Genomic DNA, 26,895 nt, shown 5'->3' with positions numbered 1-26,895 from the left:
ACCATGTTTCCTAGATACCAGTGGAAAGTGGATAAGGGATAATGGAAGGCCATTTAGCTTCTCGCAGAATATTCATACAGTCCTGTGGCAGATCTAGATGTCCATTTTGCAGGAATTCAGGTGCCAGTCCGCTCTACTCAATGATGGAAGAGGGAGGTATAGGGCCGGGCACCCAAATCTGTACAGGAGATCCTGTCAGCGGGTTTGGATAGGTATAGGAGGTCTGTGAACTACCACTGACGGGGTCATTCTGGTGCCATCATAATCATTCTGGTCTTTGACTGATCTAGTTTGATCAGGACAACTGGAATTGGAAATAGTGTGTAGAGCAATTTCTTTGATCAATCTTTCAAAAGGGCATTCCCTTTCAGCCCTGGTTGGTAGAATCTGGAGGCGTAATCTGGTAGACTTTTGTTTCTTATGTCTGTGAATAAGTCTATTTGTGGGTAAGCCCAATCTTGAAAACTGATTTGTAGGACTTCAGTTGTGGTTTGCTCGAAGTATGCGACTGTTGGAGTCTGCTTCCAGTGTACCCTTTGTACTGGGCATGTCGTTAATTCGGAGACCCAGATGGGATACGGTTTTGAGGAATATTTAAAAATGGTTCAAAGTCTCCTCTGCTGATGCACCTTTTTATTAAACAACTGTCCAGACAGGGGTCGACCAGGATCGGTTTGCCTCCTTGGGTGTGCTACGGAGATAGACAGACAGTTTGCGTGTGTTCGACATAGATCTGTTTGTCTCCGTAAGTGTGCTATGAAGATAGACATACACTTTGCATATGCTTGACTGTACGACTTTGTATTAGAAATGTTCAGTACCCATCATAAAACAGAGGAATTCTCAATGTTTCTTTATTATCGGAATGTGAAAAGAGCATCTTGATGGTCTACTGTAAACATCCAGTTCCCTTGATGCAACTGGGGATAGGTTTGGGGCAATATAAGCCCCCTCAATATTTCTTTTGATTCTATATTTGTTCAGTGTCCGGAGATCGAGAATATCTCCACTCTTCTTTGGGTCCCTTTTATCCAAACCAGAAAGCATCTGAAATAAATCGTGATCTTACTTGGTGACAAGAAACCTCCTCTACCACATTTTTGCGTTGCAAGAAGTTTACTTCCTTCTGCAGCAAATCTTGTTCGTAAGCAGAAATTTAGCTTGGTGGTATAGATGGAGAGATTTGAATTGTAGAGAATACCCATTCTGAACAATATTCAAAACCAATTTGTATTATTAGGAGCCACTTTCGTAGATGATTGGCTATTCTTCCTCTCACACAGTGAATGACAGATCAGAAGGAAGTCCTTATTTGTCAAGAGGGTTTCCTGTAGCTGCAGGGGGTTGCTGGATTCCTCGATCGCTGGAGGGATTACGGGGGTGGTAAGGATGCCTCTGGTGGTCTTGCTGTTGGTGTAACCATTGAGAAGTGTGAGCGCATTGTGGTAAAAAAATAAAAAATAAAAAATAAAAATAAAAAAATAAACCAGTTGGTGGATTTGTACCTCCTTGTATTCCTCTTTCTTCGCAAGATCCACAGATTATAATTTCTCCATCTCAGATTTCATGCGACTCACTAAGTCATTTGCATGAGGGCTGAAGAGAGAATTCCCTGAGAAAGGTAAACTCAGGACCAATTGCTGTCCTTCGGGCTTAGTCCAGAAAGTTTAAGCCATGAGCCTCAGCTCATGCAGGTACCGTGGTAGTATCCAGTTGCCGCCAGGTCAGCAGTGTCGGCTGCAGCATCAATGATCTGGTGGAGACCAGCATGCCATTTTTAAGGACCTCTCAGAAGTGTCGCATTCGGCAGCTTCTCACCAAATTCGTACGTAGAATCACAGCGAGATCCATCATATCCCCCCACAAGGCGCAGCGGTATTGGCAGCTTTCATAGTGGACGCCAATGTTCCTTACATTTTCCGGCCAACAAAGTCTAGCCATCTTCTTGCTCTCTTGGTCCGGCGGGAAGGAGCAACCGTATGGGACTTTTTGGTTGCAGAAACAATGACTGATCCTGGAGGAGGATCTGCTCTCAGGAAAAGAGGGTCCCAATCAGGTGGTTTGTATTTTTTTTTTAAAGGTCTGGATGGTACAGACCTTGAGGCAGGTGTAAGAAACACCTGCATAGCAGGTTTGAGAAACCTAGGAACCTGAGGAAGAATAGGTTTGGATGCCATCTTCTGGTGTAAGGTCTCAAATTAAATCTTTCGTAGTGGGCATTGTGATGGCTAACTTAGCAACTTCTCTAACCAGAACCTTGTAAAAAAGTGGTGTGGTCGTCTACTGGCGAGACCCTTATTGGACATTAGTCAGTTGGCGAATAGTCTGTCACAGACTAACGAGTAGTAGTACATGTCGAGGAAGAAGAAGGTCTTCTGTCACGAGAACGTGATGTTCCACTGGATCATCTACCGGACCATTTGAATAGGAAATGAGATTAAGATGTCCAAGATGATCTTGTAGATATCCCTGTGTGACAGGAGTTCTTTAGAGGTGAGTTCCTGCGAAGAGGAATAAGTGCAAGACAACTCAGAGTCCGAGATGACAGGAACTTCTTTTCCGTACGTTCCGTAAGCCACTGCACCGAAATGAGGATCAACGTTGAAGGTGACTGTGTGTTCTCCAGATTGATGGAGATTTTGATGGCACGTAGCTTGCTTTTAATGGTGATTTTAAGATTTACAGTGGTTATGAAGGTGAAGGCTGTTTTGTCTATGTGATTAACTAGGACCCCCTGAATTCGAAAATGTAAAATTCCTAGGACAGGGTAATATATAATAAGATGGTAACTTCCTAGGCAATTAATTTATCAAAACATCATTATATCATGAAAGTGTCCAATTACCGTAGCCACAACAAAACTTACATTTTTTTACAATAGTGTTTATTAATCATATAAATGTCACAAGATAAAAGAAATCACAGTTGAAGTATAGTCATATAAAATATGGTCACTCAATACGATGATTTCATTAGGATTACAAGGATTGTACAAAATAAAAACTTTGTCAGCAACCACCCAGCTTTATTCAACATGAGTGTAGTCTCGACAGCTTCTTTAACGGCATACCTGTCAGCGGCGAGCAAGTGGGTAAGTTACCAGACTTTGACATCATGCCCCTCAACGTCAATTAGGAGCAATGCCTCTTCGTCTGATGACTTTTATCCCAGAGTCTTCCACTTGGAGAGCCCTTGGAGTGGGAAGGAGGGACTCTTGTGGAAGAATGACCTTCCCTATGGCCCTTAGGTGACCCAGCAGTGGCACCCATCTTTTTGGGGGTCTATGCAGCCTGATTTTTTGTGTCCTTAAGTGTTCTTCTGGAGAACTTCTGTCATTGGCTTCGGGTTTCTGGAAGATGATCCTCAGGAAGACAGACAATACAGACTCTGAGGGTCTGTTTGGACCTTTTTCTTACCACAAGCAGAGCACTTAACAAAAAGTAAAGGACTCCTTACAGGAGAATGAGGTATTTCTAGTACGGACAATGCCTAAATATACCGTGTGTCTTAAGATGTCAAGTAAAATATAAAAGAAGAGGTTTTGGAACGATTTGCAATGGCATTAAAGCCAAAAGAAGAGTTCAGTTCCTCCAGGATTCTGTTTGAAGGAGCCAGATAAATGAAGTGACCTAAATGCCACCTGTGAGACATGATTGGGTGCTTGGCAAGGCCCTCAATGGCACAGTGCCAGCTCATCCTATGCTTTGCACTGCAGCCTATTGGCTAACATCGCTGTTCATGCCCTTTCCTTTTAACAAAAGGTATGTGAAAGATTTTCAATGCCTCTGTTTAGGGTTCTAATTATGTTTAATTAGCTTTTTTTTAAAAAAATAAAAATACATGAAATTGTCATTTTTATAATTTTAATAGGCTGCAAACAGATGTAAATGTACCTTTGTACAAAGTGTATTTTATCTGTGTTTGCTTTTTTCCAGGATTCTTGCGTGTGGGTGGGACTATTGATGAGAAGCCCCTGGAAGAGAACTAGTTCTTCTGCTGGACACCTCTAACCACAGAATACTCTTCGATAGAATAGACCCCAAAGCAGTAGCTCCCAAAGGCAATAATTCGCAAGCTCCATTAGCTTGATCCATATGTTAATTTTTACAGTTAAATTTAACTCTATTCCACAAGCCTGGAACTGCAAAGTCGAACGTCATTAAGTGGACTTACTTGTGAAGGCCAAAGACAGGATAATCACCACGTCGATGAAGAGGTACTGCACATCCCCAAGGTTTCCTGGAATCTGCAAAATCAACAAGTCACATCATTCAAGATTCTCTAGCTAAAGTCGGATCCTCCATCATGGCCACTAGAATCACAAATGTGTGCCTTCTTAACTGGCCACGTTTCTGAACTGGCTCCCAAGAGACCCCCCCAGACTGTTTGGGTTCAGCCCCTCGCTCATGAACTCCCTTCATGAGCATTCAGTACCACTCTTGGCTTCCAAGAATAAATGTCCCTCGTGCCTCTAGACCGTTCTACAGCCCCGTCCAAACAGATCCTGACTCCATTGAGTCCTGCAGGCATCTGAGCAGATTGTAGCCTCCAGAGGGTACAACAGAACATACCTCCCAAGCACTCTGTTGGACCCGGCCCTTCTGGCAGGTTCACCCCCGAAACTTTTTGCTTTTTATGGGTGACTTGGTGTAATGATTTTTGGTTTCTGCGCACTTCACCGCTGTGTCCCAGGGTAAAGTGCGTGCGTGTTGGGAGGTTGGCCTGCCCTCCCATAGGAATGCATGGGGGAATGTATGTGTCCTGGTAGTTCCTGATGCGTGGGGTGTGCAGGCCCGAGTTTGGTATGTGCGGACTCGTGTGATTGAATGCTGCGCGATGATGTTTGCGGCGTGCATGTACCTAGTGTGGAAGTGCCACTTCTAGAAGTGGGCACTTCAGTGTGCAGTATGAAATGTGTGGCTTGTCTGGCGATTGGCTGGTGGAGGTCGTGTGACGGACTAGGGAAATCCCCAGAGTCAGGAGGAGTCACCCAGTGGTGAATGGGAGTTTAGCATACTGATGGCTGGGGAGGAGTATACCTGGGTCCTGAATAGGACAGGGCTTTCCCCACACAATGCTGGCTCCGCCCCCTGTGGTGCGACTGATGACCCTGGCCTGCCAGTGAATAGGGAGAGGGGCTGAGCAAAACAAAGTGCTCAGGAACCTGTTGTAACTGGTTCGCCCCTCCCCTGCACCTTCAGACAAAGACTTTTTCTGTATAAAAAGGGGCGGTGTCCCCTTACAATTTGTTCTCTTGCAGGATCCACTTGAGGGGGGGCCTGCTGCTGCTGGGCGCCAGGAGAGACCGCCACTGGGGACTGCCTCCCTGCTGGAGGGCCCTGTGAGCTGGCTCTGGGCCCAGTCTTTGCCCCCCTGCCTTTTGAAGACTTTATTGCTGGACCCTTTTGCTTGTAGCGCCTGGGAGCGCTGTGATTTGCTGTATAGCGCTAGGAGCGCTTCATTTTTGATGCCCTGGCTTGGGCTTCCAGCACGCTCCGGTGTCGCCCCGTCCCAACCGAGGGAATCCCCGGCGTAGGGATTCCCCCCTTCGGGTATCGGATTGAGCGGGAGCCCACCCCGCATTGTGTGTTCGTTGGCGGGTGCCCACCCCGCTTATCTGATCCTTTCGTTGGCGGGTGCCTACCCCGCTTATGGGTGGTGGTTACCGAGGGAGCCCACCCCTCTTATCACCGAGACTATCACCGCCGCAGCCCGGAGTCCCGGCCGCGTCATCCCCCTGCCGCGCTGGGATTGGTCCAGCGGGAGGGAGTGTGGCCCACGTGATCGGGGCCTCCAGGAAGAAGCCGCGTCGTGAGGAAGGGAAGCGGACGGGAGCCCACCCCGCGCTTCCACGGAAGGTGGAAGATTCCGCGAGTCTCTACGCAGCAGCGTCGCTGCTGCCCTGCAGGAGGGCTAGCGGCCACTGGTCCCGAAGCGGAGACGACGCGGGAGTCCCCCCGAGGATAGCCCGGTAAGTAGGAAGGGCTGGGGACTCCGTACGGGTACTGTGGGTGCCGGTCCCAGACCGGCTGACTCTTCAAGCGGCCCCTGCCTTACAGAGAGCCTCGCTCAAGCTCTCCAGCGTTTGGGGACATTCTTCTTTGAGAGCGCGAGGCGCTCCAACTGGGACCGTTGCTGGCATGAGTGTTTAGAGCGCGAGGCGCTCCAACCTGAGACACTGCTTGATTCAGAGTCCGTAGGGACTCCAACGTTGCGGGGCATTGTTGTGCAGAGCCACGAAGGCTCTAGTGGGCATTTTGTATGGACAGAGCCCTAGAGGGGGCCCCAGAGGCACGCCGGTGCCTGAGCACGTTCCAAAGCTGCCCAGCACTTAGTGGGCAGCTGCAACGTTTAGGTTGGGATAATTACGTTTTGGCCTGCGCAGCTGGCGCAGCCTGACTGGGACAGGGTGTCCTAGCCCAGACAAGGCCAGTTGGCCTAGGGACTGCCACAGGTGGTGGCTCATGAGAGTTTCTCGCTAATGTTCTTTCCTAGCACCTCTGAATGTTTTATGCATCATGTGTTTTCTTTTATGACACCGCTGAATGTAGTTTCTGCATCATGTGTTTTCTTTCAGAACACCGCTGAATGTTTTATGCATCATGTGTTTACCTGCCCGGCACCTCTGAATGAGTTTATGCGTCATGTGCCATGTTCTACACCTCTGAATGTTTTATGCATCATGTGTAATGTGTGTTTTCCCCTACAGGTATTGTGATACTTAGGTGATTGTGTTCCCCTGGTACCGGTGGTACTAGGGAGGTTCTGAGTCCCTGCGTGATAGTCTCCTAAGGGGGTTAGGGTTGCGTAGGTGGTACTTTCTTGTTACCAGTAGTTACTGGTTGTGTGCTATATATATGTTATTTTTGTGCTACAGTAATTTTATATTTGGTGCTAAGTGCTAAATATCTAAAAGTGCTAATTCCGGACTGTGGTCCATGTGGCCCTGTCCCCTGTACATATAATCCCTTGTAAATTCTGCCCGTGCCTGTTGGCACATTGTAAAGTGGGTGTTTTTATCTGATGTGTTGTGTATAATACAAAGGCTATTTTTATAGAATACCTTGTGTGGAGTTTCCTTTGTGGTGGGCCTTGGGTGTTGTTGCTGGGTGCGCGCGCAAACGCTTTACACCTTGCCTCAGAGATAAGCCTGACTGCTCGTGCCAAGCTACCAAGGGGGTGAGCAGGGGTTATCTTTGGCGTGTAACTTCCTTGCCCTGACTAGAGTGGGGGTTTCTGCCTGACTTTGGCGCAAGCCCTAGCCAACCAGAAATCGCCATTTCTAACACACTCCATTATTATTCAATGTTTCCTCTGCCCTTTCTTTGTTCCCATCAACGTCTTTAATGGCTTCAAAATGCCTTTCCTGACTGGATGGCCTTATATGGCTCTCAATGGTCTATCACAACTCCCTGCATTTTCCCCGCTACACAAAGTTCTCATCAGACAGCTCAATAGCACCACTTGCATCGAAATGTTTCTAGCTGCTGTTCACACCTTCAGAACGTGTTGACCAGAGAACAAACAACCTCCTACCACGGCAAAACCCCAGCAGGCTCCCTACATGTTTCCAGAGTGTGCAAAGGGTGCAACTTCAGAGAATTAACTTCCAAGCCCCAGTCCCCCTGTCAGTGTTTTGGCAGATACCTACGTCTACAGCCCTGACAATCTCCATGAACTAAGGGGGACCACGAAGGAAAGTTGACTTCACTCCATACACCCATCTGAGAGTGATAGCACAAGCCCCCACTGTCCATTTAAATTCAATCCCTCACCGAAATACCAGGTTCACTCAAAAGACTACACACCTTACAAAATGTTTCTGTTAAACTGTAGATCCCTAGTCAAACATGCAACAGAAATTGCGATACTATTAGAGGAGGAATACCAGACGTTTTGTTTTTGACCAAAACCTGGCTCAATGAGGAGTCTGAGCCAGTACTAGTACAAATTCTTCCCCGGGGCTTCCACATTCAGCGGCTAGACCGCAAAAGCGGTAAGGGAGGTGGGATTGCCGTCATATATAAAGACAAGGTAAAAAGTCGCATCTCAGCCAACCCGCTATCTGACTGCAAGAATTATATGTTCTCGTTAAATTTTCACCTACTCACACGTTCTCCGAGGTATTAATTTACTGACACCCTGGAGCCCTGGCACAATTTCTTCAAATGTTCCCAGAAGGCATTGCAAATTTATCTAGCTCCCCCTCTAATTTCGCAATACTAGGAGACCTCAACCTGCATTTTGAAGATGCTCCAACCTCAAGGCCTAGAGCTAGTCAGGAATCTCTCAGCACTTCAATTTTGCCAAAAAGTTTCTGGAGCGACCCACGTCAAAAGGCCATCTACTTGACCCTATATTTATTAATAGCGAGGAATTCTCAGTAGGGGATCCCAAACCACTTCCTTGGTCTGACCATTTTCTGATTCCCTTGACATGGAACACAGTAGACCCACTCTCCGCGCCTGGCACAAGGAGCAGCCGGGAAAGCTTACGGTCCAAGCTTTCTCTAGATCAGTGGGTCTCAGCCCTGGATGCCGCTAGACCTTCCTACCAATCAAATCCCATAGTGGCCAATGAGAAGTTCAATAAGTGGACTGAGCACTCCCTAGATCAAGTCCTCCCCAAAAAAATCGTCTGTAAAAAACAGCTCCAAGCTCTCTACGTGGTATACTCCTAAACTACGCGAACTTAAACAAACCTGTAAGAAGCTAGAAAGGAAATGACGGAAGGACTACGCAGACTCTAGCAAACAAATACAGGGAGGCTATTAGAACTTACCAAGCTGAAATCAAATCTACACAAGCAGCCTTCTATGGAGAAAAAATCCGCCTTGCGTCTAATTCTCTTCGTGAGGTTTTCTATATTGCGAAAACTTTAATCAAGCTCACACCCCCACAAACTACTGCGGAGGGCTCTTTTGATCGATGAACAAGTTACTTACCTTCGGTAACAATGTATCTGTAAGAAACATTAGTTGGTTAGATTCCTCACCTTAGAATATCCCCAGGCGTCAGACTGGATCCGGAAGATTTTTCGTCAGCAATACCCCTTGCGCGTCGCTAGGCGTCGTCTGCGGCTCCGCGTCCGTCGTCGGCGTCGTGCGCCGGAAGGACGTCGGAGTACTTAGACGCCCTCGCGCGCTGACGTCAGTTCTTGTACATAGCTTTCCGCACCAGGAACGCAGAGCCATGCAAAGACCGACACTGGTGCCAAAAATAAAATCTAGGGGCCTGAAAAGGATAACCTTAACCCTAGATGTCAGTTCGCAGAACGGGGAGGATGGGTGGGTCAGTGAGGAATCTAACCAACTAATGTTTCTTACAGATACATCGTTACCGAAGGTAAGTAACTTGTTCATCTGAAAGAAACACGTTAGTTAGATTCCTCACCTTAGAATAGATACCCAAGCAATACCATCCCCGGTGGTGGGTCTGCGAACCAAGATCACACCAGAAAGTCCTGGAGGACAGAACGGCCAAAGAAGCCATCCCTCCGGACTTGGCTGTCAAGGCAATAATGCCTGGCAAACGTGTGTAGCAAAGCCCACGTCGCCGCCTGACAGATGTCCTGCAAAGGGACACCCCGTCCCAAAGCAGTAGTAGCCGCTGTGGCCCGAGGAGAATGGGCGCGCAGCCCAACAGGAGGGTCCTTTTTTGCCAAGGAATAACAAATTTTGATGCACAAAACGACCCACCGAGAGATGGTCCGTTTGTGCACAGCTTTCCCCTTCTTAGCACCCACGTATCCAACGAAAAGTTGGTCGTCCACCCGGAACTGCTTTGTGCGGTCCAGATAAAAGGAGAGCGCACGTTTTGGGTCCAGACGGTGGAGCCTCTCTTCCTCTTTGGAAGGATGCGGATGCGGAAAGAAGGTGGGCAAGGTGACAGACTGCCCAAGATGAAATGGAGTCACCACTTTCGGAAGAAAAGAGGGACGAGGCCGAAGGACAACCTTGTCCGGATGAACAGAGAGAAAAGGAGGCTTTGAAGATAAAGCCTGGAGCTCACTCACCCGTCTAGCCGAGGTGATGGCTACCAGAAAAGCAGTCTTAAGCGTCAGCAGACGAAGAGGACAATTATGAAGAGGCTCAAAGGGAGCGCACATTAGAAATGTGAGAACAAGATTCAAGTCCCACTGAGGCATTACAAAAGGGACAGGAGGGAACGTGTGAGTAATGCCTTTTAGAAAGCGTGTAACTACAGGGGACTTGAAAAGAGAAGGCTGATCAGGAAGCCGCAAGAAGGCAGAGATGGCAGCAAGATAACCTTTCAAGGTGCCCAGGGCAGAGCCCTGCCGGGCCAAAGAAAGTAGAAACAGTAGAACCTCAGAAAGAGGGGCGGAAAGGGGATCCACAGCCTTTGCTGTGCACCATGCCACAAATTTGTTCCACCGGCAGGCGTATACCGTCTTTGTGGAGAGAAGCCTGGCTGCCAGAATGATATCACAGACTTCAGGAGGTAAGTCAAATGGCATCAACTGCCGCCGCTCAATCTCCACGCATGGAGGTGGAGGCTGGACAGGTTCGGGTGGAGGACCGTCCCCTGCTGCTGCGACAGAAGATCCTCCAGAAGGGGCAGACGTATCGGAGGATCGGTCAACATACTGAGTAGTTCGGGATACCAGTACCTTCGTGCCCAATCCGGAGCCACCAAGATTACTTGGGCCCGGTCGTGCCTGATCTTCTTCAGCACTCTGGGCAGAAGTGGTATAGGCGGAAAGGCGTACAACAGACCGCAACTCCACTTGTGACGAAAAGCGTCGCCGAGCGAGTGCCGCCTTGGAAATTCCAACGCGCAGAACTGCTGACATTGCGCGTTCTCTACGGTGGCGAATAGATCTAACCAAGGCTCTCCCCACTGCTGAAAGAGACCTTGCGCCACTTCGGAGTTCAGACGCCATTCGTGATCCATCATGCACCGGCGGCTGAGTTTGTCTGCTCTGGCGTTCAGAGAGCCCGACAGATGTTGAACCACTAGGGTGACGCCCTGGTGTTCCAGCCACGTCTAGAGGCGCAAAGCCTCCTGACAAAGGGTCCACGACCCCACCCCGCCCTGTTTGTTGCAATACCACATGGCGGTGGTGTTGTCCGTGAACACCTGCACTACACTTCCCCTGACAGAGGGAAGGAAGGCTTTCAGTGCAAGCCGGATCGCTCTCAACTCCAACAGGTTGATGTGGAGACGAGACTCCGCCGTAGACCAGAGGCCTCTGATCTCCGCCTCTCCCATATGGCCACCCCATCCCAGGAGGGACGCATCCGTCACTACGACATGCTCCGGTTGGGGAAGGGAGAGGCTTCTGCCCATGACCCAATCGCGGTCCGTGAGCCACCACTGCAACTGCTGTGCAGTGCCCTCCGAGATCAAGACATGGTCGGACAGGTTGCCGTGATGCTGGGCCCACTGAAACTTCAGGTCCCACTGCAGAGCCCGCATGCGCAGTCTGGCGTGATGCACTAGTAGGATGCAGGAGGCCATCAGCCCCAGAAGCCGCAACACTAGCCTGACCGAAACCCAGGATAGAGGCCGAAAGATGGGAATCAGGGCCTGAATATCCCGGACCCGCTGTTCCGGTGGATAGACCCGGAACTGCGCCGAATCGAGAACCGCTCCGATGAAGAGGAGCTTCTGAGAGGGACTCAGGTGTGACTTCGGCACGTTGATGGAAAACCCCAGCAAATGCAGGAGATCCGCCGTAGTCTGGAGGTGGGAGACGACTGCCTGGGGCGAGCCCGCCTTCAGCAACCAGTCGTCGAGATAGGGGAAGACTGGAACCCCTGATCTGCGCAGATGAGCTGCGACCACCGCCATCACTTTCGTGAACACCCGAGGGGCACTGGTGAGGCCGAACGGGAGCACGGTAAACTGAAAGTGCTCTTGACCCACCGTGAACCGCAGGTAACGCCGGTGGGCCGGCAGGACGGGGATGTGGAAATATGCGTCCTGCAAGTCCAACGCTACCATCCAGTCTCCAGGGTCGAGGGCAGCCAGAACCTGAGCCAAAGTTAACATCTTGAACCTCTCCTTCCGGAGGAAGGCATTGACTTTCCGGAGGTCCAAGATAGGGCGTAGGCCCCCTTTGCCCTTCTTGGGAACCAGAAAGTAGTGGGATAACAACCACGACCTACTTCTGGGCTCGGAACGGGCTCGACGGCCCCCTTGGCCAAGAGGGCCGAAACTTCCTCGTGGAGAAGATTCAAATGATCCCCCGAGATACGGTGGTGCTGCGGTGGCATGGCTGGAGGGGTCGTCTCGAAGGGGAGGGAGTAGCTCGAAGGGGAGGGAGTATCCCCTTCGGACGATTTGCAGCACCCACCTGTCCGATGTGATGGACCGCCAGTGGAGCAGGTGATGGCGAACTCTGCTGCCCACTGGCGTGGAATGGGCCTGAAAGCTCGGACTAGGAAGGCTTTGAGGCGGATGCTGCCAGGGTGGATGTGGGCTGACCGCGTCGTCCTCCAGAACCGCCTCGGCGGAAACCACGTCCGCGACCGCGCACAGGTTGGTTCTGCGGCTGGTGGCTAGGCGTACGTGAGGAGGCACCCCTTCCTTGGCCACGAAAGGGGCGAAAGGCGGAAGATTGCGACCGCGGGGCCGAGAGGCCCAAGGACTTGGCCGTAGCCCGGGAGTCCTTAAAGCGATTCAGCGCACTGTCCGCTTTCTCGCCAAAAAGGCGAGTGCCATCAAAGGGCATGTCCATGAGAGTGCTCTGGACATCGCCCGAAAAGGACGTGGACCGCAGCCAGGCGTGACGTCTAAGCGCCACTGTGGTAGAAATTGCCCTACCCAGCGAGTCCGTAGTGTCAAGCCCACATCGGATAGCATGTCGCGCTGCATCCCTCCCATCGGCCAGAGCCTGGGTAAGTCGCGTCCGGACCTCCTCCGGACACAGGGGCAGCACGTCCTCCACCGCATCCCACAGAGAGTGGGAATAACGGTCCAAGAGACAGGCGGTGTTCAAAGACCGCAGGCCCAAACTAAGGGAGGAGAACAGCTTCTTGCCAAACTGTTCCAGTCTCTTGGAATCCCGGTCCGGCGGAGCGGTCAGGAAGGAGGATTGGGAGGTAGAGGCCTGGATAACCAGGCTCTCGGGGGTAGGGTGTTGGGACAGAAAACTGGGGTCGCCCGGAGCAGGGCGGTGGCGCCTGGCGACGTTCCTGTCCACAGGAGGGACTGTGGAGGGCTTGGACCAGGTGCCCTGCAGAACGTCAATGAGGGCCTCATTGAATTGCAGCAGAGGCTCAGTGGAGCTTGCTGCAGACTGAAGCACCTCAGTGAGGACGTTAGTCCTCACAGCCACGGCAGGTAGCTCGAGCCCAAGGGCTGCGGCCGCCTTGCGCATCACCACAGAGAAAGCAGCGCCCTCCTCCGAAGCCACAGTCGGAGGAGAGACAAATCCAGTGTCCGGAGAGGTATCCAGGCCACTGGCCTCCCCCAGTTCATCTGCCCAGTCCTGTGACATTTGAGCCTGAGCGGCCATAGGATCCTCGGACCCCTCCCAGTTGTCCCCATCATCCGATTCCTGGTATACAGGAGAAAGGAGCGGAGCCGGGCGATAGACAAAATGGGTCTCCAGCGGCGCCGAACGCGGCGTCCATCGACGCCGTATCGGCGCCGGGCCCGGAGCGGGACTGAACTGGGGCTCGACGTCGAGCGGAGTCGGGGGTGGTACCGGTGTCGACGCTGGCGGAGGAGGCGTGACGAGGTCGACCGGCGTCGGCGGGGACTCGGGAACGGGTCCCTCGGGCGCTTGCGGCGTCGAGGCCGGAGCCGTCAACGGCGCCGGGGCCGGAGCCGCCGGCAGGCAAGGTTGCCCAGTCGGGTCCGCGGGGCCAGAAGGCGCGCCAGCGGGCATAGACGGCGGAGCCAGGCTCCTCATGGCCGAGAGGAAGGCACTGACTTCAGCCGGCGTCGCGTCAGTCCCAGGGACCGGAGGGTATGGGGACTTGCTCCGCCGGAGCCGCGGGGGTGGAACCACCCTGACCCTCGGCCGTGTCGCGCGACCGGCGAGGGGAGTCCGAAGAGCGGTGTCGCCTCTTGGACTTCTTGGAGTGCTTCGACTTACCCGAAGACTTGGATCCCGACGACCGTTTTTGACGTCGGCTGCGGCTCCGCGACCGATCCTTGGACCTCCTCCTGGACCGGGATCGAGAGGGGCGCGGAGCCGAGTGGCGAATCTCGAGAAGCTTACGGGACCGCTCCCGTCTAGCCTTCGAGGTCAGGGCCTTGCAGTCCGAACACGACTCCGCGTCGTGGTCGAGGCCCAAGCAGTAAAGGCACCGGCGGTGATGGTCCGTAACAGACATCAAGCGGCTACAGTCAGCACAGGCTTTAAAACCAGGCATCCTACCGGCACCGGAGTCGAGACAAGATCAAAAGGGATCGAAAAAGTTAGTCAAAAAATGACTAAAGGGGTAGCTCTCCCGGATCTGCGCTTACTGGCGCGGAAAAAAGAAGAACTGACGTCAGCGCGCGAGGGCGGCGTCTAAGTACTCCGACAACGTCATCGCGGCGCACGACGCCGACGACGGACGCGGAGCCGCAGACGACGCCTAGCGACGCGCAAGGGGTATTGCTGACAAAAAATCTTCCGGATCCAGTCTGCCGCCTGGGGATATTCTAAGGTGAGGAATCTAACTAACGTGTTTCTTTCAGATGTAATAATCTAGCGGAATTATTTCACAAAAAGATTCACGACATATATCTCACTTTTCCCCCACACATCAGCTCACTTGGAGCAGCCCCCTATGACCAGCTCCACACCCTGTACCAGTGTGCTATTAGAACAGATCCCTCTGTCGGAACTCAAATCATTAGAATCCATTCTGGGTCGCGTAAAATCGGGCTCACCCGGGGATCCTGACGCCCCCCCCCAATGTTCTGACATCAGCCGCAGGAACAATCCTGCTGGTGAAATGTGAACTGATCAACTCTTCAATCTCCTCTGGAATGGTTCCCCCTCCCTGGAAATGTGCCATGGTCAAGGCGCTGCTCAAAAAGCCAAACTTGGACCCATATCAGCTGGGGAACTTCCGGCCAATCTCCCTCCTCCCCACCTGTAGTAAAATACTGGAGAGGCACGTTAATTCACTACTATCTGGGTTCTTAGAATCAAATAACCACCTTCACCCCTCACAGACTGGTGTGTGGCCCCACCATGGAACGGAAACAGCTCTGTTGGCGGTGGTCGAAGAATCCAGGCGAATTCTGGACCAAGGTGGCGCAGCAGCGATCATTCTGTTAGACCTCAGTGCTGCATTTGACACTGTCAATCATGACATATTAATCCTCAGACTCCGGAATCTTGGAGTGACTGGAGGCATTATCACCTGGCTGCAGTAATTTCTAGAGGACAGGTTCTTTCAGACTTTTGAGGGTAATGCCAGCTCTAAACCTATGCCACTCAGCTGCGGTGTGCCTCAGGGGTCCTCCCTTAGCCTGACACAATTCAATGTATATATGAGCCTACTGGCAGAGATTGTCCGACCATTTGGCATAAAAATAGTTACCTATTCTGTAGACATACAACTGGTGGTATCCTTAAACCACCCAGGAATCCTGACCTCTAGTCTGGGTCCCTGTCTGGAGAAGGTAGAAAAATGGATGGAGCTTTCCTGTCTGAAGTTAAATGGAGACAAGACAGAGCTCATGCTTCTAGGCAATCAGCCAACTTTCAATTCCAGGCTACTGTGGTCTAAGTGTCTTGGCCCCCCCACCAGTTCCTAAAAATGAAATTAAGAGTCTGGGCATATGGCTGGACCAATCCCTAACTTTTAACTATCAAGCAACGAAGCTGTCAGGCACATGCTTTGGTATTTTGAGGATGCGGAGGAAAATCCTTCCCCTTCTCCAATTCTTTGCGAGTCAGATAATGTTCCAAGCTCTGATTCTATCACGTATAGAGTACGGAAACACGCTCTACCTCGGAGGCCATCAATCTACCATCTCTAAACTACAGGTCATTCAGAACTGTGCAGCACGCCTGATTCTAATTCCCCTATCGGCAATCTGCCAAACCCGCACTAAACCCTCTGCACTGGTTACCCATCCTGGAGAGAGTCAAGTTTAAGGCCCTCTGTATCACCCACAAGTCCTTCTCGGGGACAGGCCCGCCCATTAACCAAGCCATTGCGGTGCCATACTGCCCTAATAGAAGCCTCCGATCAGCTAACCTCTCGCTCAGTGCTGTCCCAAAAATAAAGAGAGCAAGAGGCGGTGGCCGCTCCCTTTCTTATAATGCTGCTAAGCTCTGAACTCCCTCCCTCTCCAACTACGTAGGGAGACCAACCATCTTTCCTTCCGTAAGCTTTTAAAAACCTGGCTGCTTCAAGCGCGCAGCCAGTACGGATGCCTCTTTAGTCCACTGTCCGCAGATAGCGCTGGGATGCCTTAGGGTAGCTATGCGCTCTATAAATGCTGATTCTATTCTACTACTCTAGCCCTGCAAACTTTCAGCGGGCAGAGAAGCTTTCACCGTTTCAAACAATACGAAAGCGCCCCCTACATGTCTCCAGAGTGTGCAAAGGGACTTTATAGACCGTACATTCACAGTGCAACATTCACAAGTACACCAATACGAACAGTACACTAAATGATGACATATAACTCTTAGGAATGCTACACTCATTCGCGCAATGCCCAACAAATCTCTCCAGAGGCTTCAGCTAGTGCAGCTCAACGAACAGCAGAAACGATCCCAAAATGTGCAATGCAGTTTGCCAAACTGACCATCTAGTACAGCTTCATACATAGTGCACAAACTCCCATGATACTCCAGGACTCTTTCAGATGGTATAGTGGGTATACTAAAACAGTGCTCACGACACGTTTCCAGAGAGGAGCTTTGTGGAAAGTAAAAACAGCTACAAAGTGTTTCTGGCATCTCTTCAGAACGGATTGTGGGTGTAGCTTCAAGAACACTACACCAACAGTGCTCTGTGCAGGACTTTTGAATGCGTAGTGAGCGTAGCTTTGTGAATAGTAAAACCCCCTCAATTCTCAACGACAATCAGATAGTACAGCACTACACAAAGCAAAGACAATGCCACAATACTCAATGCAGTTTTTCAAAAAAGCTAGTGAGAACAGCTTTACAAATAGTTATAGTTATTTGAAAAGTGTACTTCCATCTGCATGGCACCACCTTACTTTGAGTCTAAGCACCCTTTCAATTTGGTTCTGAGATTTTCATCAACCGGTTGGCTGTACACAAAATCACAACGTTGTTCAAGGCATTTTTTGAGAACGTAGAAATGAGAATAGGTTCATAAATTGTGTACACAATTCCAGGACACAACGGAGCTGTACAGGAACCAACCGGACTCGCACTCAGTCCACTGCATCATTGAAAGAGAAGGCTGCCGTGCCAATCTTATAACTCTGAAGCCACTAGGAGACTTCCACTAATGCCTGGTTTCAGATAGAATGTTATTCCTGACACAGACATCCCTAAACCATCACTCTATGAGCATATTATGCGCTTTAAAGCCAGAGCTGTACTTACGGAATAAAGGTGGAGGACGCTGAGGTACTGGATGATGCTGTAGAGCGCCATGAACTTGAATACACAAAAAGAGGTGACCAGGGCTGCCCGCCCCTCTCTGGCAGAGAAGGAAGACAGTACATTTGTTAATTCATTTGTAAATGCTTTTCTAAAACATGGCACAGCTCATAAATCCACAATATTGAACGCCGCCACCCTGTTCTTTGAGAAAGGACCCATTTGAGTCAAGCTAGGTGGACAACTATGGAAATACCAGTGACCTGCAACAATGATTCCCAAAAACTACAACACACTTTTACCCGGCAGTTCACACAGTGAGGTGGACGGGGTTTGGGAGTAATATGATGAATAGGAGTAAATTAAAACTGCTGTTTTAACATCCTTCCCAAAGATTCTCAACCGAATGACGAATACTTCAAGCATGTGAAAATCCGAAGGATTCCATGCAAGAGAACCGCTGCAGAGCAGCTCATGGGAGAGATTTTGGCTACTCTGAGATATTTTACATGCGTTTCATTCATCAAGAATCGAGTTACCGAGAGACAAGCTGGTTGAAAAACCCTGCAAATCAGGACCAGTCTCTCAGAGACTTGAGGGACTGGCGTCGAGGATGTGGCCGCACAGGAGACGTGGATGTGTTGTCCGACTTCAATGATTAAAGACACGGAATAGGTCAGGATTAAGTCAGGGAGACCCATGAGGAAAGGCGGCACAAGGGAGGCCCTCACTAGCGCTACTTGGGGTCTGATTTGGCTCCACACACCAGTGTAACATGCGGCCGTTCTCAGGTCCTTTAAGCTGACAGCGGCTGACGAGAGGGAAAAAGGGCAGAACCCTGTTAAGTCGAACAAATCGATAAGACACATTACTAACGAAAGCGCTCTAGCATTGGTGCCTTTAAGATATCTAAACATGATGTATATATTCTACAATATTAAGGCTGGAACACCCAGAAGTTATTTTAAATGCAGTGCAAACAATACACTCTGCGGCCTTTCCATCTGTTTGGTTATTTTATTTCCAGCACACGAGTGGTACGAAAAGGACCACTTACCTAATGAGGTCTGGCACGCAGGAGATGTTTGGGGTCCTGGAGGTGAACGGCGATGCTACAGACGCTTCCAGCTCTGACAGTGAGATACCAGCATGGGCTCGCTTCAGGGCCTGCAGAAGGAGAAGCAGTGATTGACTGACTATGAAACCAGGAATGATGGACAAACTGTCTTTAACAGCTTGGAAGAAAGGAGTGAAGGGGAAAGGAGAAGTTGAAAATAGACACATGCAAGGCTGCAGAAATAGCAAAGCGAGGGAACAATCTGGCTGTCAGGATCCTCTGACGCCTATTCTTAGATATGTTTGATGCACAAGTTTCTGCTGACAACAACCCATGCGCTATGGAACAGGTCACAGGAATGACAACAGAAACTTCATTTTACACGATAGACTGGAAAGAAAGGTTACTCACCCCACAGTCATTGGCGCCGTCCCCGCACATCCCCACGTAATAGCTGTAAGGTAACAAGAAGCATGCACACGTTGTCAGCAGTGTGAATCACAGTTCCTCTCCCGACGTTTCTCATGTCGCATACACCAACAGGAACGTCAACTGAGAAACAACACTGCCCCCTCTCTCCCTCCCCCTCCAGTGTTCACACCTGCATTCAACACACCCAAAAGGTTCTGAAAACAAGCTGCTTACAATACCAGGACGATCAGGGTGCCACAAACTCTGTAGTGGATTCCACTGCAGTGGCATGGTCTGTCACGTCAAACTATGTGGGTTGCTTGTGGAACTGAACGACATCACTGCCAAGCAGCACTAGCAGCAGGCAGATTGGTGGGGTAGGACCATGCGTACTTGGAGATTAGTGGCGTAGGAAGAACATCCCACTTTAACAGAATAGGTGTAAATAGTACATTATTTTCCTACAGACAGAAGCAACCGCTGCAGTCCGACCGGTATATTTAATGATTTAAAAAAGATACAATCTATGGTGAGGATTGAGCTGCACGGCGAATGTCCTTCAGTGCCGGAGCTGCTGCAACCAACTTAACTTTTTATTTAATATTAATTGTCATTTACATTTCAATGTACATTTTAACATACAACACATGTGGATGAGCATTTATGGAAGGAGAACGAGAGTCTTCCAAGAGGAGATCGGAATCCCAGGAGTGCAAACAGCATCAATGAGATAACAATATGTGTATAATGTGGAAGTGTATAAACATCCATCATAGCGGTCCCTCAGACGCCATTTCACCCAACTACGGGCTAACATTCCTCTGCCACGGTCCCCAGATCTTTGTAAACTTTTGAGGGCTTCCCCAACTTTTGTAAATAACCTAAGATGCTTTGCACCAATCCATGCCCTCACAACATTGCACCATAGGTGAGCATGTAGAGTTTCCCATTCTTAAGCAATATTCCTTTTCACAACTACCAAACAAAAAATTCATAACCTGAGGCCAGGTCTTGGCAAGTCAACATTATTGGCTCTGCCCAGAACAGTTATGTGGGACACCAAAGAGTGAATTCTCCAGTAAATTCTCTGTTTTTCTTATTCCGAATTCTCAACCAATTATATAGATATTTCTGTGATACACTGTCAGCCGTCCGACCCATACTACAAGTCCTGATCATACCGTAATGGGCCGACGCAATAGACTCTGTGGCCCAGTTCTGCAGATGCATTAGTGCTGCCTCCCAATCATCTTCTTTCATGGCTCTCAAATCCATATCTCAATTTGTCTTATAAAGGTTGTCAAGCACATTATCAAAGAGTGTCTTATAGACCGCAGACTTACCAGTTCCCTAGAGAATACTCTGGATTTCAATCCAGTATACTTCCAGAGTCTAACCAACGGGGAGCCACAGCACATGTAACTTGTCGATAATGGCAAGCTGATTGAAATAAAGGTCAAACTTCGAGTGGGGAGCGTGAAACTACTAAATCGGAAATATCCCCCTAGGAGGAAATCCTGCTCAGGTCTCACAGCCTCAAACCCAGCATACCTGGCACCTCTGAGCATGCTCACAGCAACCACAGAACAGTTGCCCCTGTCCGTACCCGCAATGACAAAAATGTCCCTGGTTGTTACTTTTCAAATGTTCAGCCCAGAAGATGCTGCTTAAGGAAGTGTACTAACCTCCCTACCACCATATGAGAAACAGGGCTACATCATCGGGCCACTGCCAATCTGCTGAATCTAAAAGAGGGTTCCTCAGTTGAGGTAAACGCACACTCAATGCTGAAATCAACTGATAAACCCAGAATTGAGGCTGGATGTTGGGGAAACAGATAGTCCCTTCACAGTCAGAGCTGTACCCATAGAGACAGAATATAACTGTTCTACGGCAAATTCCAAATTCCCTCTCGTCCCGTCCTGAAAAAGGTTCTGAAGTATAGTATGGAGTGTTCTGTAAGAACTGCAAAATTTTGGGGATGCCAATTGTTTTGAAAAGTGAGGTCTGTTCCATCAAGCAGATGAGAATACAGCACCAGTGCTGCCCATCATTTTAAAACACTGTGATCATCATCTCCAGGTCTCACTCATCCCCATTCCCAAAATACGTTTCCACTTTCCAACTTGTTGTGAAATGTTCACAATGGCCCTAATTCATAGGGACAAATCTAGAAAAGGTTGATGTCTCAAATAATTCAATACCTCCAACAGCTCCCATATCTAAGTAACGCAAGCATTAATCTAGAAATCGATTCCCATGGGTCGGCGATGTAGGGCGGGAGGCCATCTGTTTCAGTCACAGATTCCACCAGAAGTCCCAAATCTAAAAATCCATCCTAACCAAGGATGAGAGAGAGGACAAAAAACAGGGAAAGCGGCACCACGTCCAATACCCTCTGCCCTACCCAAAGCCAAAGGACCCGATACAGCACTCTGTTAATACATACTCAAGTGGGAGGCTCCTTACAGAGAACGTCTCGCTCTATAGGTCTTACACTTTAGCCATAAACTGAACTTCTGACATACTGCAAGGAGGCATTTCCATTTAAAAACATTCCCACTGTAGGACAGACTGGGGGTCATCAACATTCACTGCCTTTTCCAGGCAATTAAAGATCCTGCGGAGAGTCAGCCTAGTCGACAACTTTTCAACTCGAGAGAGCGCGCCCATGCCCCGTTACTTCAACGGTGTCGGCAGGACCACAGCATTTGCACCCTAGGCTTTGGTCATGATATGTCAGACATTTGCACTCAAAGAGTCTTCGCTATGCATTTTAAGTTGCATAGCTTAATTAAAGGGAAAAAAGTAATGTGCAAACCTTGTACACTTTTTAGGGGCACCTGCTGATCTATGCCATTGGTAGGGGATTCGTTCCCACAGCCATTCATCTAGAGGACTATTGTACAACTCTGAATCCCCCTTGCCTTGGCCAGTGAAATAAGACCGGTGGTTCGCATTAGCGAGCCAGAGTACAGAGATGCGTGGAATAGAGCGGACGAAGACTCTACTTACTCAACTTTCTGGAGCATCTCCACCAGCTGCGTCTTCTGATCAGGGGCCATCCGAGCATACACCGTCCCACACAGCAACAGCTGTGAACAGAAGCAGAGAGGGGCACGTTAAAGCGTGTGGGATGGGGGTATGTGCGCGCTGACCTTTGCAATAGGGGCAGTGTTTGGTAACAACGGCCTTGTGGGGTATTCTTCAACTGTAGAAGTGTGCGTGCTGTTTGCAAAGTGCTTATGTGGGGGTTCAAAAGCAAACATGAACATGTTGACCATGAACAGGTAAATCGCGGGCTCTTATTTGCATTCAATGTAAAGCGCTGGACTTTCGATCAGACTCGCTCTCGGCAGCACTGCTGCAGGTCAGGGCAGAGCTGGGCAGGAATGGCATTCAGTGTGTAGAGCTTCACATGAGGACGTTACTTACCGCTGAGACGCCTACTTACTCGTCACTAAGTACTGTATTGAATCCCAAAACCAGTATAATTCATCTCGAAATCAACTGATTCTATCTTACTAATCAGTCACCCACAGTGGCTCTCTGAACACTTTCAAAAGAGAAAAAAAGCTTTCCAAATACTAAAACTGCCATGCCTACCTGGACTTGCCCTTTTCTTTTTTTAACACAGTCCCCCTTAGCTCAAAAGCACCAGTCCACCATTTTAAAGGTACTCCAAAGCCAAATCCAATAAAAATACTAATATGCTGGCACTTTAAGGCAGCCAGGTTACTCCAAAGACCACCAAAGGGTTTAGAGCAGGCCCTTTCCCTTTGAAAGCATTTTACGGAGCGCTAATACTGGTTTGACTCTTATGTCTCTGTATCAGTTGTTTCTACTCTACTTTCGCAGTCACCAGCACAGCACTGCCTATCGGGATAGAAGATACAGGAAAGAAGACTGAGCCGTGCACAAAGTCTTCTCAATTTTCTTATTTTGAAACTATGTCTACTGTTCCAACAAATGGGCTTCAGGAGTCTGGAGAAGGGAGGAAACCATGCCTAGGACCAGGAGCTGGACTCTATAGGTCTACATGGACCTCCATCTGGTGGACATGCCGATTCAAGGTCAATCAATTCAGACTCACAGGTGAATTCAAAACCTTTAGCTACAGAATGGCTATTCCAATGATCACTTTCCATGTAGGCAGCGCAAAAGAAGGTAGGAAACCAGCTGTAGCGCTCCGACAGCCAAGAGAGACGGATAACTTAGCGGTCTTGGCGGTGGATCCCCTGGATGTTTGCTGGTAAGACAGAAGGTAGGTGGTAGGTGACCAGCACTGGAGGCGGGCTCCTTGGAGATGAAGATCTACAGGTCAATCTGCTCCTCAATCTTGAAGGGTTCCTCAATGGTGTCTCAAAGTCCACGTTGATGATGATCGACACCGAATATGTGATCGTTGTACAGGACCAATAGTCTTAACATGGAGGGCAGCCTTAACCCTTTATAGGAGATAGTTCAGCATGACAATTGCCTCCGAGGTTGCCTCGAAGAAACATCCCTCTGGGTATCGTTGGAGCCTCAATAAAACTGAGGGTAGACACGAGGCAGACGCGTCTCTGTCAGCAGTAACTGGAGTTTCAAGAGGCAGGTGCTCAATCTAGCCTTGGGTGGCTCACTTCACAGGCCACTGGTGCTCAAGAAGAGACAACTTGAGAAGTGGTCAAATGCAATGGAAGAGAGCGCTGCACTAAACTCCACGGAGCTCGTTTTGGAGAATCCTTGGCAAATAAACCCACTGTCCAAACTCGCCTTGTCAGGGTAAGGATGAAGCTTCAGATCAAGCGGCACCAACAGCTCAAAGTATTCAAGTCATTAGAAAGGCACATAGAAGACAGACATACAAGGCTTCTGGGAGGTAGCCTTCACGAACCAAGTCAATATGTGTCAGCTGGGTGGGTTTTCTGGGATGCCTTTGGGTCAGTCCTTGGATTCTCCCTACTGGGAAACCTCTGAAAAACTTGAAATTACCCCTAGACACCACTATCTCAGAGTCTTGAATGTCAGTTTCAGGACCTACTTTCTTGCACTTAATGCAACTCCTAAACCATTCACTATTGATTAGGAACATTTTGAAAAGTCCGAAAACAAGTAAAAAGCTATTAAAGCTGAACATGCCCGCCTAATGGAATTGTTAGGCATGGACACCAGTGTTCAGAGTTCGGACAGGGTAGCGCCCATTATTTTCCTCCTGACGTCATGTCTCGTCGCCAAGGAGCAATCCTGGTACAGAAGTTACACAACCACACAGTCTTCAGAGTCCAGGCTCGCACATGGACTATGTACAACTAAGCAACTGTAGATGGCGGGATAACACCCATTCAAATATTTGATAAAAGGCACTCAAACAGCTGATATCCTGTGAAGTAAAAATGATGCAGCAAAAACATTTTTGGGAATAAAAATAAATCGTAAAACGACAGAAGAATATTACCCACTCTTGGTTAACAGAATTGAAACATCTCCAGCTGTCACTCGGCATTATGGTAAAATGCTCCTTCAAACATTAAAGGGCCCCTCTGCTGAGAGTTGTGCCCATAAACACCATTTCTTCTTTTTACATGGTGCAGTCGGTGTGCCTGCCACAGGCTTCCCTCGGATTTACATAAACACTCATTAAAAAAACATATCCTATCTTTCAACAGGCATGTGTCCTTCCTATAACGAATTAAACATAAGGAGACAGTTCCCAATTTGAATGCGTTCTGGGATCCCCTCAGACAAACGTTCTGATGTTATTGCTATCAAAGGATTCCACATTGCTTCCCCAGAGCCCACCTGCACCCCCCACAGCTGCAGTCACCTTTGGAAGGAGGTCCGGGAAGTGCTCAGAAATGATGGAGAAGGACTTTCCGCTCATGGCAAAGTGATAGCTGACGTCCGGGATCGGAGACTGCTCTGCGGGGCAGCCCTCCTCCAGGCGGACTTTCACCTCCTGTTAACACAAGCAGAAAAACAGATCACGAAATGTAAGATGCTCAAATCGGCAGTGCATACTGCGTCACAGGGAGATGCGACTAACCTTGTGCACTAGTGATGACCCACACACTTCAGCAGTGTCACCCCGAAGCTTTCATGTGATTAACCACGGGCACTTATGGTTCCAAGGCCACCCCACTCCACCAGCATTACCCTACTGCTTTCAGGTTATAAATCGTGCAAACAAGATTCTCTCATCATCCGGTCACGTATATGTATGTTCGCAATATTTCTAGAACAGTAACCTAGCTAAAAGGCAGCGGAGTGTGCACAGGGTCAAAGACAACAAGTGGTGGCATGTTAATCTCTTGTGATGTGGTGTCCTTTAAAGAGCCGCGTCTTCAATTCTTTCTTTAAATTGGGGCAGCGTTGGGGCAGTTCTGATGAATAAGGGGATGCTGTTTCAGATTGTGGATGCGCAGATAGAAAGGGTCTGTAGCTTTATTACTTTTATTGAACATATAAGTCTTACGCCCTCCTCGCTAAGCGCTTGCCTTACTCCCCCATCCTTATTCTTCCTTCTGGGCACTCCTTACTCCCTCCTCGCTAAGCGCTCGCCTTACTCCCATCCTTATTCTCCCTTCTGGGCACTCCTTACTCCCTCCTCGCTAAGCGCTTGCCTTACTCCCATCCTTATTCTCCCTTGTGGACACGCCTTACTCCCTCCTCGCTAAGCGCTCGCCTTACTCCCATCCTTATTCTCCCTTCTGGGCACTCCTTACTCCCTCCTCGCTAAGCGCTCGCCTTACTCCCATCCTTATTCTCCCTTGTGGACACGCCTTACTCCCTCCTCGCTAAGCGCTCGCCTTACTCCCATCCTTATTCTCCCTGTGGACACGCCTTACTCCCAGCCTTATTCTCCCTTGAGGACACTCCTTACTCCCTCCTCGCTAAGCGCTTGCCTTACTCCATCCTTATTCTCCCTTCTGGGCACTCTTTACTCCCTCTTCGCTACTCTCGTTCCTCTGACCCTCCCTTGGGAATCCCTCTCTTCACACAGATCCTCAGTCCTCCTCAGCAAGACCTCAAACCTCTCACCTCTTTACAACCAGTGTCGAGGAGCTTTGTGCAGGGCAGCTCGTCAGCGTACTGCCAGTGGATGGTGGCAGGCTGCCCCTCTCGAGGAGGAAGCGCCTCGGTGATGATGACCTTGCCCTGAGGGGGTATCATGCCACATTCCCGGGCGACGGACACTGCGGTCAGCATATTATCTCCTGCAAGAGAAGAACAAGTATCATTATAGGATGCTGGCTCACTGACGTCAGGTGTTACATGGACCACTTAGAGAGCCTTGGGCAGTCAATACAGGTATTATTTGTTCAAGGAGTCTCCTGGAGATATTACATGAGCATCAATTCTAGTCCTTGTGGGGCCGAATGGCCGTATGTGTTCAATGCTTCTCCTGTAAATATCCTGGAATCTGCCACGGCTCCCTCCTTCAAAGGTTGGCGTTGGACACACAAGAGCACATACTGCCCTTGCGTGATTTCCAGGGGGGGGGCAAGGAAGAATAAGGTGACGCAAGGTGTCTGAAATAATGCAGGCGTTGTCACACCTGCCATCCAAGAACCCAGTGAGGTCTGCAATAGCACGCAGGAAGTGAAAACCTGGTTCGTCTGACGAGGCCTGATGAATACATTATACATCATATAATGCAACTTAGCAATGCAGGTTGTGGAGCCATGGCACATTGAAAACAGGTTTGTTGAAGGAAAAAGTTGTTGAGAAATCCCAAACTTGCCCCCCCCCCCCCTACAATGGGCAACACCATGTGAAACAGACCAAGCGCACCCTTGCATGGGCAGGCAGCATCGATCCGGTCAACTCCCTTGCTTTACTTAAAGGAATCATACACGACTCCTCATGCATAATAGGAGCCACAGGCACGTCAAAGCGCGAAGCAGGAATAAGCTGAAAGGAGTGTCAAACAGAGGATATAA

At 49.4% G+C, this 26,895-nt stretch overlaps 1 protein-coding gene across 2 annotated transcripts in view; it reads right to left on the bottom strand.

The window, feature by feature from the left end:
• The window catches only part of LOC146782995 (polyamine-transporting ATPase 13A3-like), a 374,238-nt gene that overhangs the window by 88,754 nt on the left and 258,589 nt on the right, over window positions 1–26,895 (bottom strand). For both annotated transcript variants that reach the window (XM_085638060.1, XM_085638059.1), the window contains exons 21-27: window positions 25,994–26,169; window positions 24,780–24,911; window positions 21,986–22,065; window positions 18,971–19,013; window positions 18,560–18,669; window positions 17,506–17,602; window positions 4,174–4,246 (exon numbers count right to left, since the gene is read on the bottom strand). In XM_085638060.1, coding sequence (XP_085494186.1) covers window positions 4,174–4,246; window positions 17,506–17,602; window positions 18,560–18,669; window positions 18,971–19,013; window positions 21,986–22,065; window positions 24,780–24,911; window positions 25,994–26,169 — 711 coding nt within the window. The remainder of the gene's footprint in view (window positions 1–4,173; window positions 4,247–17,505; window positions 17,603–18,559; window positions 18,670–18,970; window positions 19,014–21,985; window positions 22,066–24,779; window positions 24,912–25,993; window positions 26,170–26,895) is intronic.

This window comes from Triturus cristatus, chromosome 12 (assembly GCF_964204655.1).
Source record: "Triturus cristatus chromosome 12, aTriCri1.1, whole genome shotgun sequence".
Lineage (NCBI taxonomy): Eukaryota > Metazoa > Chordata > Amphibia > Caudata > Salamandridae > Triturus > Triturus cristatus.
The sequence above is the reverse complement of the archived record's forward strand: the minus strand, read 5'-3'. Positions and strand labels throughout refer to the sequence as shown.